At 44.6% G+C, this 15,705-nt stretch overlaps 1 protein-coding gene across 2 annotated transcripts in view; it reads left to right on the top strand.

Annotated features, from left to right (window-relative positions):
• LOC144497299 (cytosolic phospholipase A2-like) overlaps window positions 1-15,705 on the top strand; it is a 153,810-nt gene that overhangs the window by 124,700 nt on the left and 13,405 nt on the right. For both annotated transcript variants that reach the window (XM_078218340.1, XM_078218341.1), the window contains exons 13-14: window positions 11,649-11,717; window positions 13,187-13,423. In XM_078218340.1, coding sequence (XP_078074466.1) covers window positions 11,649-11,717; window positions 13,187-13,423 — 306 coding nt within the window. The remainder of the gene's footprint in view (window positions 1-11,648; window positions 11,718-13,186; window positions 13,424-15,705) is intronic.

Here is a 15,705-nt window from a genome sequence, read left to right as displayed (position 1 = left end):
ATGTTGCAGCTTTATAGAACCTTTGGCAGGCCACACTTGGAATATAGTGTTCAATTCTGGTCGTCACTCTACCAGAAGGATGTGGAGGCTTTGGAGAGGGTACAGAAAATATTTACCAGAATGTTGCCTGGTATGGAGGGCATTAGCTATGAGGAGAGGTTGGAGAAACTTGGTTTGTTCTCACGAACAACGGAGGTTGAGGGGCGATCTGATAGAAGTCTACAAGATTATGAGGGGCATGGACAGAGTGGATAGTCAGAAGATTTTTCCCAGGGTGGAAGAGTCAGTTACTGGGGGGGAATAGGTTTAAGGTGCGAGGAGCAAGGTTTAAAGGAGATGTACGAGGCAAGTTTGTTTACACAGAGCGTGGTGGATGCCTGGAACTCGCTGCCGGGGGAGGTAGTGGAAGCAGATACTATAGTGACTTTAAAGAGGCATCTTGACAAATACATAAATAGGATGGGAATAGAGGGATATGGTCCCTGGAAGGGTAGTGGGTTTTAGTTCAATCGGACAGCATGGTCGGTGCAGGCTTGGAGGGCCGAAGGGCCTGTTCCTGTGCTGTAATTTTCTTCGTTCTTTGATTATTGCCGTACCTTTCTTGCATCTTCTAAAACTGAACTAAACCAGTCATTCCTATCTTTGTTGAACAGGAGTCAGCAGTTCAACCTCTAACTCCCAGCTTTCCCTGTTCAAAGGTTAGCTAATATGGATATTATTATCTGGGTGTAGTCTCTAGAGACTAACTCATTATTCTTTTGGGCAGTTTATGGCATTAATCCAGCATTTCTGTGGATCCTTTATCGAAGTTGTGGCAGATGATCAAGAGAGCCCTCGTGGAAATTCATCAACGTTGCCTGATGAAGACTGGGAAATGAACCCTACAGATTTTTTTCTACCAGGCCCCACAAGAAAGCTGTAGATCTACCCTCCCGAAGGCTCGCCACAAAACCCTCCTGAGCCCCTTCCCTGGATCTTTCTTTGGTACCAGCAACTATTCCCTGGCACTGACAGTCACTGCCTGCCTAAAATGCCAGTGACACCATATGCAGATGAGGATTAAGTTGCTGCTGAGGACAAGGGGCATTGTGGTTTGGTGCTTGCTGCTCCAGGGTGGAGATGAGGGTGGGGGACAAGGGGCAGGACAGGACGGAACGGCATGGAGTAGTGAGGCACGGCATAATGGATTGGGGGGAGATTGGATTACATGGGAGCTGTGGAATTGGGGGTGGAATAGGAAGAAGGGGTGAAATGGATGTGTGATGGGGATGATATGAAAGGAATGGGATGGGGTTAGCGTGGGAAGGATCAAATAGGATGGGATGGGGATTTAAAGGAGAACAGTTGCAGTAAAGATCCTAATTGCACCACCAATGCCTTGTAGGTCATTAGTTTTAGGGTGGAATTTAATCTAAGCGATTAATTTTCTGAACTGTGCATCATCTTTGGAGAAGGTCCAGCAGTATTATGTGCAATCAGACACTTAAGTGGTCAGGGGTCAGCTGCTGGTATAGCAGTGAGGGAGCTGAGCCACAGGTGAGTTTATGCAACCTCTGCTCATAGCTTAACCTTTTAAGTGCTGATATTAATCTAGTGACTCCCCTCCAATACCTTTCTCTTGATGTATATTGCCCGCAATTGCAAACAGCTGGGGCATGATCAAACTCTGCCATTAGGTCGATATTCCATTAGCCATTTGGATTATTTTTTGAACATGTGCTGTGGGGAATGGGGAAAGAAATATATTGGGCATCTTAAGAGGTGTAAGGGACATTTCTCCTAATTTAGACAGGATCTTGCCAAGTCCAGTCAGACATGCTCATTCCAAACTGAACAGAAGCCAAATTTTGGACAAGCCTAAAAAATATACTGGAGAGGCATCATTTTAATATAAGTGAACCAGCCTGTGTGCTCCCAGAGACCCTCCCTGAGGAGTCATTGAAATGTTCCCAAAATCTGACTGACAGTATCCCGAACCTCACTAAATTTTCATGACATGGGCAGCACGGTAGCACAGTGGTTAGCACTGCTGCTTCACAGCTCCAGGGACCCGGGTTCGATTCCTGGCTTGGGTCACTGTCTGTGTGGAGTTTGCACATTCTCCTCGTGTCTGCGTGGGTTTCCTCCAGGTGCTCCGGTTTCCTCCCACAGTCCAAAGATGTGCGGGTTAGGTTGATTGGCCATGCTAAAAAAATTGCCCTTCGTGTCCTGGGATGCGTAGGTTAGAGGGATTAGTGGGTAAATATCTAGGGATATGGGGGTAGGGCCTGGGTAGGATTGTGGTCGGTGCAGACTCGATGGGCCGAATGGCCTCTTTCTGTGCTGTAGGGTTTCTAAGATTCTAAGACATTTTGTTTCGTGGAGAATTTCAATTCCGAAATGATGAGCTCATTTTGTGTTTGAAAGCTCTTAAAAGTTGCATTTCACTTTGAAAATGTGACCCGAATAAAGTCTGAAGTGTGTGTGGTTTAATTTGCGATGTTGGCTTTGAGGCCAAGGATGTAGCTTTAGTCCTGTGTTCAAAACAACATCGTGTTCACCGCCACTAAAGCAGTCCACCTGTCTCCCTGGGATAAAGTTGTACTATGAATCACCAGATATCCAGTGCCATGAACAGTAGGAATACAGTGCCACTCGTGTTGCCTCTTGTTATTTTCGCCCTGGCCCCATGAAGATTGCTAGCTTGTATGGACCTCCGGTGTAAACTATGTTCACAGTATGACAACAGCAAACTTGCGGTTGCAGCATTCACACAAGATTGCTAGCAGTCTCATTGAAACACTTTTTTGAGGTAAATGGTGAACTTGGTACCAAGCAAATGGACTTGTAACCTGTTGGAATTTATCCGTAAAAGAAATGTAAAACAGGAAGTTTCATCACTGTCATCTGAAATGATGTGAGGGTATAAAGCGAGGGCTAAGAATGAGTTGAGGAGAAATAGGCCAGTGCTGTTTTGTTTAATGACAGCAAATGAAATTCATTCCTAGAATTCTCCAATTGCTTGTTTTGAGAAGACGGTTGGTAAAAGTTGGAAATGTTGGTGTGACTCAAAAAAGCAGTGTTGCAATTTCTCTAATCATGAGAAACAATCTAATTCAAGCAGGAAGTTTGGTCAATGTAAATCTGATTTGAACATCAATGCAAATGACTACTAATGCACCAAGCATGAATCAGCTTCTATTCTGTCTGAAGAGAAAAATGCTTGTCAGTTTCTGTGTTGTTTGCTCATTTCTTCTAGCCTTCAGTGCTGCTGTTGGGTATGTTCTGACATCCTGGGGGTGTTTTATGATGCTGTGTTAGCTGCTTCCTCCTGATGTGCACTGGCATGTTCTTCAGGCAGCCGCTCTCACTTTCCTATGTAATTTACATGACTGATCATAGCAGCTGCACTGAATCATAACCAAACACAATAGTCACTCCATAAATTTCAATTGAAAAGTTCTGTTTTGATTTTGCAAGCCACAGAATTTCAGTTTGTCATTGTGCAAACAGGGGTAAAAAGCACCCTCCGATTTCAAACATCTGGCTGAGTGCTCCTGGGTCGGGTACATGGGGTTAGGTACAAAGTAGAGCTCACTTTTGATCTGCCCAGCAATATGCCTCAACCCCATGTAGAATGACACAACAGGGATGCAGCCTTTTTCTCCCACAGAGTAAAAACAAACACAATTTTATATGGTCATTTTTATTAGCTTAGACCACCAAAAGCGTCGAAAGCATTTGATCCCAGCTACATTTTCCTGGAATTAAAAAGGAATCTGGCCTGTTCAGTAAAGCTCAGTGAATTGACTCTGCATCTTTCCATGTAATTGAAACCAGTTTTAGCAGCACTGAACCACTTACCTCATTTGTAACTCGCTTCAAATGAGGTTGTGTGACTTTCGACAGAAATCGTCTTCGTGCTGCAGCCTATATCTGATCAAATCGAACTCTCTGGTTTTGACCAATTTCGAGTGAGTGGATTTGTCTGTGACGCTTTATCATTGCGTTGCATCCGTTTTTGGGTGCAAAACTTGGTAAAGTTGGGCATGAGGCATGTAGTGCAATCCGTGCCCGCCTCCACGCCAATTCCCCCTTTACCAAGGCCTGAAAATGGCCGCGATCAGAACTGCACCTGAAACGGGCACGGCGACCATTTAAACGCATTTGCATGCATTTAAATTGACTGAATGGGCCCAACTTTATCGGCACTTCTCCCTGTACCACCATGTTCATCTATCCAGAATCGGCATGAAAGAGACATGCTCCATGTAAGTCCGATTCGGGCGCTCTAGTTAGTGAGGAGGTAAGTGCTGAGCATCCGACGGCTCTCTACTTGAGATTGATGGGGGGTGCGTTGGGGATGGGGGCAGGAAGGGTGCGTTCGCTGCCACTCTGCCTGAGATCAGTGGGGGGGGAATGGGGTCCTCTGCCACTCTGCCTGAGATCAGTGGGGGGGAATGGGGTCCTCTGCCACTCTGCCTGAGATCAGTGGGAAGTGGGGGAAGAGGGGTCTGCTGCTACTCTGCCTGAGATCAATGGGGTGGAAGGGAGAGGATGGACCACTCTGCCTGAGATCGGTGTGGGGGAGGGAGAAGGGGTCTGGTGGTGATGGATGGGGGAATAAGGGGGTCACTAATGTTGTGGGGGTGGGGCAATGTCTGTGGAGCATTATCCCGCTGGGAGGGATATGGCAGAGAAGCAGCAAGCTATCATTTTTTTTCTGCGCATGCGCAGTTGGAAGTGCTGATCAGAGCTGCAGGGTTCCGGGTGCATTAAGCCCCGCCCACAGGCCTGTGCAGCGTGATTCGGAATCGCTGATATTTTTTCAGGCAGAGTGTGTATGGGGGCGCCTCAGAATGGGTCTAAAAGTCAGATCTGAAGCACTCCCAGTTTCAAGTCAGCCCAGCACTTAGAATCATAATGGTAAAAGAGGGCCCATAGATAACAGAGACAGGTCCAAACTGAAGCTACAATTCTTAATCTTGCTAAACAATCTTGTTTCTCAGAACAGAAGAAATAACAGTAGGAGTGCAATGTGTGACCCATCGAGCCTACTCCATCATTCAATATGATCATGGCTGTCTTGACTCCACTCTGCCTGCTCCCCATATTCCTTGACCCCCAAGAGACCCAAATTCTGTTCATCCCAGCCTTAAATATATTCAACAACCCTGAAAAATGTCTTCTCGTCTCAGTCAGTCCTAAATTATTGGTACCTTATCATGAGACTCTGCCCCTGTGTGGCACCATTGTGCTAATTGCAACTTCTAATCTGCATGCCAGAAGTATCTTTTCTTATTTCTCCCCCATTTTTCTTCAAGGTGCTGAATCGTGCTGGAGTAAGATTTAAAGGGCACTGGCTATCATCAACCTCTCACTCAAGTGACCATTCTTAATGTGTGACCCTAGGATCAAACACTATCTGTTTGTGACCTCCATACATGTCTGCTTCCTAGCAGGATTCCCAATCAGGAATGGACCCTGCCTGACTTCCCCCAAGTCCAGGTTACTGTCGGTGCCACAGCAGAAATCAATTAACCTGCAGTAGATCAGGGATGAAACCTGGGACCTGCAGGAAGTTGCACACTCACCAGGGCCTCTGATGGGATCCACTAAAAGTAACAGATGGCACGGGGGTTATCCAATAACATTTTAAGGCAATTGACTCTCTGAATCCCAGCTTTGTTAATATCCCACAGCTGAGCACATGGAACAAAAAATCCACTAAGGTCTGAGCTGGAAGGTTGAATCACAAATGGCTCCAGAGTAACAGAATGAGTGCCACTGCTATAATCCCATCCCAAGGTTCAAATATTCAACAAAGGCTGCTGATGCTTTGATCTTGTATATTTTATCCCTTCCAATTAGTTGCTTTTTTGTACTGTGCTCTGTTCAAAATATTGATGTACCAGATAAAGAATCTCCTCTTGAACAACTAAATGGACTTTGTCCAGATATTTTTGTAAAGTGCATCTCATTTCCTCAAATATTTTCCTGTAATCCTTAATTATTGTCTTAACTTTTATTCTATCTCGGTCACATTTATGGTAGGCAAGTTTCTTGTATCTGATTCTCTCCACGTGACTGACTCTCCATTCTGATCCCTGGAGACATGCTGCCCAGCACCTGAAGAATCAGCATCCGAACATTTTCTCAATTAACTTACACCCACAAAACGTTTCAACCTTAATTTGCATTTCAGAACTGCCTCTGCTGCTCTCTCGGCTATCTGACAGGAGTCCACTTTTCCAACCACCTGTACCAACCTGCTTCTCCAAGTCCTGATCCACCCACACGTCAAGAAATGGACCTACTGCCTGGGCCTAGGAGATAATCTGGGAAGCAGGCTGCAATTCTTCCACGCCTTTCCTGTTCTTTAAGTGCTATTGGACCCTCTTGCAGCCCTCTCTGCTGACTCCACTTTGTACAGCTGCGGTTCCAGTTATCCCGTGCAGCCTGTACGGCCACATCTGGTGGTCTATGGCCTCCTTTTATATAACTCCACTAACCTCAGCTTCTCACTCGCACCATCAGTTAATGACAGGAGATATTCAGAAATCAAAGCCAGATATAGAAATGAACACATAGCAGTATTTGAATGTAGGACATCAGTCTGAGCCTAAAAACAAATAAGCAGACAGGAAAAAAAAAAGAGCAAAGACAAAAAGCAAAAGCTAAAATCTGTTCCTTTTCTACTCGCTGTGCTGGCAACCCCATGTGGTATAATTCTTTCATGAGTACTTCCAGACGCACCCGCTCTGCCACTCCCAGAAACCTGGCCCCTGGCTGGCCATGGTGAATTTATCTTAACATTTTCTATAAGTGTGTGAGTAATTCATGCATCCTGCAAGGTAGCTTGTTCTAAAATAGCTCTTTAGAAATATGGAACACAATAGGGGAAATGCGCTTTTGTTGTTGCAGTGTTTAACAGATTGCAAACAGTTATTTCCCACTGGCCATCTAGCTGGGCACAGTACCTCAGGCCCTCTGGTTGAGCAGAATGAGGAGTGGTGAGAACTAAACCACCAGCCTGAATGAGAATTTTAAAAATGAATTGATCCACTTTTAATGAATATATTTCCATGTCTTTTCCCATTCAGTAATGTTTAGTATCTACACCCATGAACTGCAAAGTTGATAGGGGTGATTTTGCACCCGCTTTATCCAGGAGTGCAAATGGTGATGTGGGGGCAAAACTGACGCGAGAATCGGAAAATGGAAATCGCATTTTCCAATTTTCCCCGCCCCTTGCCAGTGGTATAATGAAGTGGGTGAGAACCTCATTTAAATACATGTTAATAGATTTTATATAACCAGCAGGCCTCCCCGCCATCTGTTCCCCCAACATTCTCTCAACTGCTTTTGAAAAATGTGAAGTAGTCGAGGGGAATTCATCAGAGTTGCACAGATAAGCATAGTCCCCTGGGGGAGAGGGTCATGCCTTGGCACTGGCACTGGCAGTAACAGTGCCACCCTGGCAGTGCCAGCGTGGGCCCTTTGGGGAGCTTCATGGGGATGGGACACCCTTTCTGTGTCTGGGAGGGATTGCCCTGGTGCTTATGTGGGAGGGGAGTTTCACCTTACCCATGGGAGACGGGGGTGTCCGGTGCTTGTTGGGGGAGGGGGGGGTTCCCTGTACGTGTTGGGGTGGGAGGCATGGAATATTTTTTCAGCGCCAATCAGGGTGCCCTTTAAAATGGCAACCTGAGACGCTAGCTCTATCAGGCCCCACCCTGCCAGTGTGATGGCAAAAAACCAGGCCGCCAGATTTTCTGTGCCATAAAATCTGGAGAGAAACTTCGGCTGTGCAGCTGGAGAGCTGCATGCCAGTTTTCTCACCTCAGCCAGCACTCTGGAAGGTTTGCCCATCGTGTGAGATCATGCAACAAAGAGGATGATTAAACTTTCTCTCCCTTCCCCGCGAGTTGTTGACTATTGTGGGGAAACCTCAGTCATAAAGTGGAGCAGTTTGGACTGTTTTCCTTGGAGAAGAAAGATAGAGAGTAGATATGATGGAGGTATTCAGAATGATGAGGAATCTGGACAGAATAGATGAGGAGAAACTGTTCCCACTCACCAGAGGATTGCGAACGAGAGGAGACAGATTTACAGTGGCTGACAAAAGAAACAAAAGCAACATGAGAGAAAACGTTTTCACACAGCGAATAGTTAGGGACTGGAATGGATTGCATGTGTGTGTGGTGGAGGCGGATTGAATCGAAGCATTCAGAAGGAAATTAGACTTATTTGAAAAGGAAGAATGTGCAGGGTTATGATGAGAAGACAAGCGAACAAGCATTGCACCAAGTGCCATTCAGACTGGCTCCTTCTGCTGTAACAATTCACTGATTCTGTGAACTTGGGGAGAGAAAGTGATGCTAAATATTCTTTATCCAAATCTGGAGGTTAATAAAGAAACATGTTTTGAATGTCCTGGTATATACCACACTCTTTGACAAGAATGTAAAGGTTTATTATTTTAATAACTCAAATATAATCCTGTTGCATAACATAACCTCCGGACAAATGAGGTAATGATGCCATCAGTTTTGAAATTATATGCTTAATTTTCAGTAGAGTGCCCCATAAGTGTTTTATGAAGGGAATTACTGACTTGAAAATGATGAGGCATGGAATAAGACTTTGATTGCTTTTCCTTTATACATTCATGGGATGTGGATATTGCTGCTAACTGTCCGCAAGAAGGTAGAGCTGATGAGCTGCCTTCTTGAACCGCTGCAGTCCATGTGGTATAGATACAACCATAGTGCACTTAGAGTCATACAGTGCAGAAAAGGCCCTTTGGCCCATCGAATCTGCACCGACAATAACTATCACTAAAGGCACACTGATCACGTTTTCATCCTTGTCCCATATCCTGTTAAGGAGGGTGTTCCAGGATGTTGATCCAGCAATAGTCATATTTACAAGTTAGACTGGTGCATTCCCCGGTGTCTGCTGCTCTCGTCCTTCGAGGTGGTAGAGGTAGCAGGTTTGGAAGGTGCTGTTGAAGAAGCCTTGCTGGGTTACTGTTGATAGTACACACTGCTCCTGGTGCTGGAGGAACTGAATGGTCAAGGTGGTGAAGAGGGTGCTAATCGAGCAGGCTGCATTAGGACCCATCTAGTCACTATTCAGAATTTGAGTTGTATCTTCCCAGTCACTCTTCATGAATATTTCCACCTTCTCCAGCCATTTATAGTTAGTGTTGTGTACCTTATATGTCCTTCAGAATGTGGGTAGTTGATATTTGCCTGTAAAAGAGTTGTATGAGTTACATAAAGTCAAATTTGTAGATAAAACTGGTGATGTAAAGCATTTCCTTTTACGCACATTAGTTGCTTTGATCTCTTTAACAATGTACATAGGGGGGGTGGGAATTTAATTTCTCTGCTGGGATTGGGCTGGAGTGAGCATAGGCTGTATAATTAGGCAGAAAAGCATTGGCTGGAGAATCTGACACCTTTCTAACTGCCTCAGGTTAAGTCAGGGGTGGGGAAGGTCACTTACAGGTCTTATTCCAGCACCATTAGTGTTCTCCCAGTGGTTGAGGTTGAGGAGACGGCGTATACCACATGGGAAAGCCGGCAGGTATACCCTAGCAGCTTCCCTTTGGGCTGAGGGAGGTGGATCCTCAGGATCGGGCACCCTCTGCTTGAAGGAAAGTCCCTTCAGTAGTAAGTGTTGCCCCCTGTCTGACTGCGCCCGACAAGTCTGTGCCGCACCTCTTTTCTGGTTTGCCTTGTGGCAGTGGTTATCTCTCTCGGTGTCACTGCTGGGGTCGAGGAGCTGCCTGCCCTCTGATTGGCCAGCAGCACTTGAAGGCGGGATCTTTGCCTTTAAGGGCACAGGAAGCTGACAGCAGATGGCAGCCAGTAAACTGCCCGAATGACATTAAACCCTGTCGGGGCTCTCAAAGGTAGCCAAGGTGGGGTTGGCACTGGCTTTCCAATCACTGTGGCTATTAAGGTAAAGGAGATAGGCTATGCATAGTCTTCAGGTGAAATCAACTAGAAGGGCTGGGAGTAAGTGCATCGCAGATTTAATTCACTACACATTTGAAGTTGTCCATTTGGAACTTACTAACTTTATGAACTATGAATTCCTACATCCAAATTTATAGCAGAAATTCTCAATGCAAACTTGTCACATTGTAATTACACCTGCTGTCAGTGAGGGCGTTGCATTGTTTTCACAGCGGGGAGAATAGTAGGAAAGATGTGCTTATAAATTCAGACCAAAGAATTTATAATGCAAGATTGTTGACAGGAAGAACTGCCGATGTATTGTTTTGAATGCATATTAAAAATGTATCAGACTGATTAACGAGCATCTCCGGCTTAAGCCTTGATTTGATCTGAATTGGTTGATTTTAGTTTGGGTGGGAGTAAGTGCAACAATTAGTGTTCATGGACTAGGAAGGGACAAAGTCAGATGGGGTTCTCACTCCTGATGACTATCCATTGTCCGACTGAGGACAGAATTATGTCAACTGTGATTGGGGTGGCCCGGGTTCAATTCCAGCCTCTGATCACTGTCTGTGTGGGGTTTTCACATTCTCTCTGTGTCTGTGTGGGTTTCCTCTGGGTGCTCTGGTTTCCTCCCTCACTCCAAAGATGTGCATGTTAGGTGGATTGGCCATGATAAATTGCCCCTCAGTGTCCGGGGGATTAGCAGGGTAAACATGTGGGGTTACAGGGATAGGGCCTGGATGGAATTGTTGTCGGCACACGCTCAATGGGCCGAATGGTTTCTTTCTGCACTGTAGAGATTCTATGATTGCACCCATAGTCGATTACCATGTTGTCACTAACACGAGGAAAGTAGCCCTCAGTAGCTGTCAGCATCTGTTGATGTAAATAATGGAAAAGTTGAAAGAGTCTTATTAAACTCATCTCCAACAAATCCAAAGTAACAACTGACAAAGGTGACAATGTTGAACTACATGATCAAAAATTCCAAACCGGAAACTATAGCCAATCTGTACATTGCTCTAGTCACCCTGTCCTTGAATGTTGTGCCCAGTTGTAATTGCCAAGAACGAAACAAGATATTCCACTGCTGGAGGCAGTGCACAGAAGCCCCACAAAGCTGAACCATGGTGTCAAGGTTTTGATTTAGGATGATAAACTGGAGACACTTGAGCTTGGAGATCAGGAACCCGAGAGCTGCTCTTATTGGGGTACATAGGATAATCTAAAGTATTGAAAAGGTTAACTCAAAACAGGCTCAATTTCATAAAGGGATTGATATCAGGAGGCTCTTCTCCAAGCAAGGAGTGATTAATGTTTGGACTAGGATTCCAAGCCGAGTGGCTGAGGTGAAAATCTTCCAATCATTAAAAAAAACAATAAGATGGAATAATGGGCTGAGTGTGGGATAATTCTACATGGATAAATGAAGATGGACTGAATAGCCCTCTGCACTCCCAGGCCATGACAGAGGATCCGAGAATCACTGAGCTGCTAAATTCCCGCAGGTTGCTTCAGTCCAGACTGGCATTGGGAAATCCTGGAACTTCTGTTCTTGGATGGGATTGATGTATGACCAGTAACATCAGACATTCAACATGCAATCATTCAGACAAATACTTTGTCTCAAGCTGTGTGGGTTTTTTTTCCTTCACTATTGAAGAGTGTGATTTTTATTTTCTGTTTATATTACAGCACAAATTAAGGCCAAACATATAATTGGAAATGATAGCTCTGACAGTGATGATGAATCCCAACCCAAAGGTAAGATTAAAGTCTGGAGACATCCCACTGCAATATCCTGCTTGTGTTTGAAGGGAAAGGACCATCCCAGACACACACACTGCTTTACACCTTGTGAGGTTTGGACCCTTTCTCATAGTGGGCTGGATGCTTGGGGAGCTGGAGGGAAGAAGGGAGGTGAGACATTAGGGTATTGCACTGGGGGAGAAATTGAAAGGATCTGTGGACACTGAATGCTGAGTAGTTGATTAGGGAGGCAAAGGCTGTAATAATTTATAATAGTTGTATTTAAGAAAAGCCAGTGACTGCCAAAATATTTATTAAAGGCGGTGATAGGATCTCCGGACAACTAGTGGACTTGCACAACACCTAACTCTGTGCTTGATGACAGTTGAGGTGGAGAATGAAAAGGGATAGAAATAGATAAATTTCTTGTTTCATGCATCTACAAGGCACACTGCTAACTGATAGTCACCTGTAAGCTGAGACTGGAGAGAGGTGATGGCAAAAATAACTGAGTATAGTGTTGACCTCAGCTGCTGCTAGCAATGCCGCCATTGTGACACAGTGCAAGCAGGAACAATGGGACACTGTACTTTAATGAGGGAGCAGATAAAAACACTTCCTGCAGCATTTCGTTTACTGGGCTCCGCTTTGCTGGAATTCTGCTAGTATTTATTGTTAGGAAAGATTTATTTTGGTCATCATCCGCAGGGTCACTGAAGTGGAAGATCAGCCAAAGTTGCCTGTTTCCCAATTGCTATCCAGTAACCCTTAAGACAGAACCGAGTATAACTGAGATGTCATCCTTGAAGGAACTTAACACTCGAGCTGGGGTCAAAAATTGTGGGGAGACTGAACCAGCAACATGACAGATGTTATTCTATTATTAGCACTTATTTCAGACTATTAACTTTATTGACTAAGTGTTAAATTATAATCGTCACAGTGCACCAATAGGCCAGTCGGATCTCAAATACCAAAGAGATTTCAACATCCCAAATGCATTTTGAAACATTTACAGTTATGCAGTAGCAGCTATAGATCTGAAGTGATACCAAACTGGCTCCTGTAAATGGTCTGTCTCTGATTTGAGTTCAGATAACTTCCCAATTAAAATTTCTGGTGCACTTTCTATCAACATGAATTGAAACTTTTCAAAGCCTGTAGTGATGGTGCCTCCTGGTGGTCACTCGATGTAAGACACAACACTGAGGGTGGGATCTTCCAGCACTTCCTGCTGGTGCCATCTTCCTGTCCCGCCAAAGGTGATTCCCCCCATGGCAGGTTCCCCAGCGGCAGGGCGGCAAGCCACGCAAAATGCCATAGGTGCCTCTAGCAGCCTCCACCACTGGAGAACACCACAGCGGGAGCCAGAAAATCCCGGCCGGAGTGATTTGGAAATCCATAAAGTCGTGAGTATGCCTCAGTGAATTGATGATGGGGCTACTGGAGTCCAGTGAAGTTAATTATTGCTTTCCTTGTGACAGAGATGGGCAGCGAAGCAGTTGATGCCGAAGAGGAGATGCAGAGAAATAACCAGGACAGCTGGGTACAGAGGATGTTAAAGGCTCTGTTCAGTGATACCGCACTTTTCAACACCCGAGAAGGCCGTGCTGGCAAGGTGCATAATTTCATGTTGGGCCTCAACCTGAACACATCATACCCACTCTCCCCGCTGTGTGACTTCACGCCACAAGATGAAGAAGATGAAGAAGTTGTTACAGGTTAGTCGTACTCCGAAGGGTTTTTGCCGAGTCTCAAGCTTGCACTTAGCAATCAAACCCTGACACTGAATAATGTGTTTCTTATTGTTGGATTGAGCCTCTATCTGAACAGGGGGTGCGACAGATTTTGTGGCATGGGGTGATTCCTGCAGCTGCCCTCCTTGTGTGCCACAGAGAGCCCTTCGCTTTGTCTCTACACTAACCTAGAAAAATAAATATTCAACAAATGGGTACCAAATCCTGGCTGGTATCCAGCACCCAGGATGTGTAAACTTCAACTTTGCACAGTCCAATACCCAGTCTAACACTCATAACTTCAGCATTACACAGTAGTGCCCAGATTAACACACACAGCATCAATGTAACATATGCTAATACACAGCCTAACAAATTTCACACCAGTACTGCGCCATCTGCTCCAAATGTTTCAATAAATTTCAGCTCCAAAGTCATCTTTTTTTTCCACTCATTCTCTCTCTCTTCCACTTATTCTGCAGTCAGTTTTCTACTGTCCGTCCTTGTGGTTTACAAAGCACTGGAACTGCACCACATTGTTCCCAAATACAAGTAAATCTGGGGAATTAACGGAACTCAGAAATGTAAGACTGCTTAAAGAATTCACAGCCTGTGAACTACTTCACAAATGGCTGGCTGCTTCTACGAAAAATGGGAAGTGGGAATAGTGCCGAGAGTTTTGTCCCTTGACAATCCAAGGATCCCAAATGTTGTTTGAACTGCAAACATCTGCTTCTTATTGTAATGTTCAGCCTTGGGATACTGACCATAGGTTCAATCCCAGTTAACTCAATCCTGGTTACACTCAAACCATCTGTGCTCTTCATTTTGAAGAGCTGCAATGTATTCATCCTGAGTGTTCCCTCAAAGGTGAAGACATGGTCAGTTGTGTGTTTCTCAATGGAGCTTAGAGTTCTACTTCAGAATCACCTTTTTCTATCCTAAAGTTGACCTGGTGAATGAATCGCAATTGTTAATTCTTGGTTTGTGTTTCCTGCCGGTTCTCAATTCATGGGCCTGCTAATTTTTAAAGTTTTTATTCTGAATTAAAATTTAAAAAGTTAAATCGGGCAGTAACATACGCGTGCTTTCTTTGAGTGAGAAGTTTGCAATCAGGAATAACTATAGTTATCCAGCACCCAGGATGACAATCCAAGGATTGTCCAATTAATGGTTCAAGCTTCTTCACAAAGGAAAGGGAGTTGATATGTACAGTTAGCTGCTTCATCAGCGCTTCTTCCTCCCAAACCCCCGCCATTTGTTTTTCATATTTAACTGTCTATCCATGATCTAGCTGATTGAAATGTGCTCTGTGATTATGTGCACACCAGTATAGAGGCAAAGTGAAGAGCTTTGTGTGGCACACAAAGAAGGCAGCTACAGGAATCACTCTGAGACAGCAGTACACAGAGAATACACAGGAATCAGTCGTACTCCCTGTGCTACACAGCAATGGCAACTGCAGAATCACCCCGTGTTCACAGTGCACTGGCAAAGTGACTTCTGGAATTTAAGGTGCCTAACCTTAATGTTGGAATTTATCTTCCAATTAGCAGGCAACATTTTGTATATTGCTGCTGAACATTCTTTGGTTCAAGATCACTCCCATAGGATTTAACGGACTGTTCTGTGTTTTCTTTTGTGGCCATCTTGATTAATTGTGCACGTCTCTCTCGTTTCCTGTTCCAATATGATAAATATTTTCTTTCCTATTCTCTTTGTTTCAATTTTTCTGGTTCATCCTTTATTACAATGTGCATTCTGTGATAAAGGAATGTTACCTGGGTATTTTGAACAAACATAAAAACCAGAGGAGGCCATTCAGCCCTTCAAGCCCATTCCACAATTCAGTTGGATCATGTCTTTTCTGTATTTTACCTGCATCTGTTCACCTTAGTTCTGCAACCCTCCATACCCTTGCTTAACAACAAATGTAGCATTTTCAGTTGGTCTGTTTTGAGAGAAGTGTGTTGCAGATTTCCACTACTTTATATTGCTTTAGTGGCTTTGGGGTAGATTGTTTAAAGTTGTTTTTACACTGCATTGAGACACCAGGATTATCTCTAAGACTATCATAGAAATCATAGAAACCCTACAGTGCAGAAAGAGGCCATATGGCCCATCGAGTCTGCACCGGCCACAATCCCACCCAGGCCCTACCCCCATATCCCTACATATTTACCCGCTAATTCCTCTAACCTACGCATCTCAGGACACTAAGGGGCAATTCTAGCATGGCCAATCAACCTAACCTGCACATTTTTGGA

Source organism: Mustelus asterias, chromosome 8 (genome assembly GCF_964213995.1).
Source record: "Mustelus asterias chromosome 8, sMusAst1.hap1.1, whole genome shotgun sequence".
NCBI lineage: Eukaryota > Metazoa > Chordata > Chondrichthyes > Carcharhiniformes > Triakidae > Mustelus > Mustelus asterias.
The sequence above is the reverse complement of the archived record's forward strand: the minus strand, read 5'-3'. Positions and strand labels throughout refer to the sequence as shown.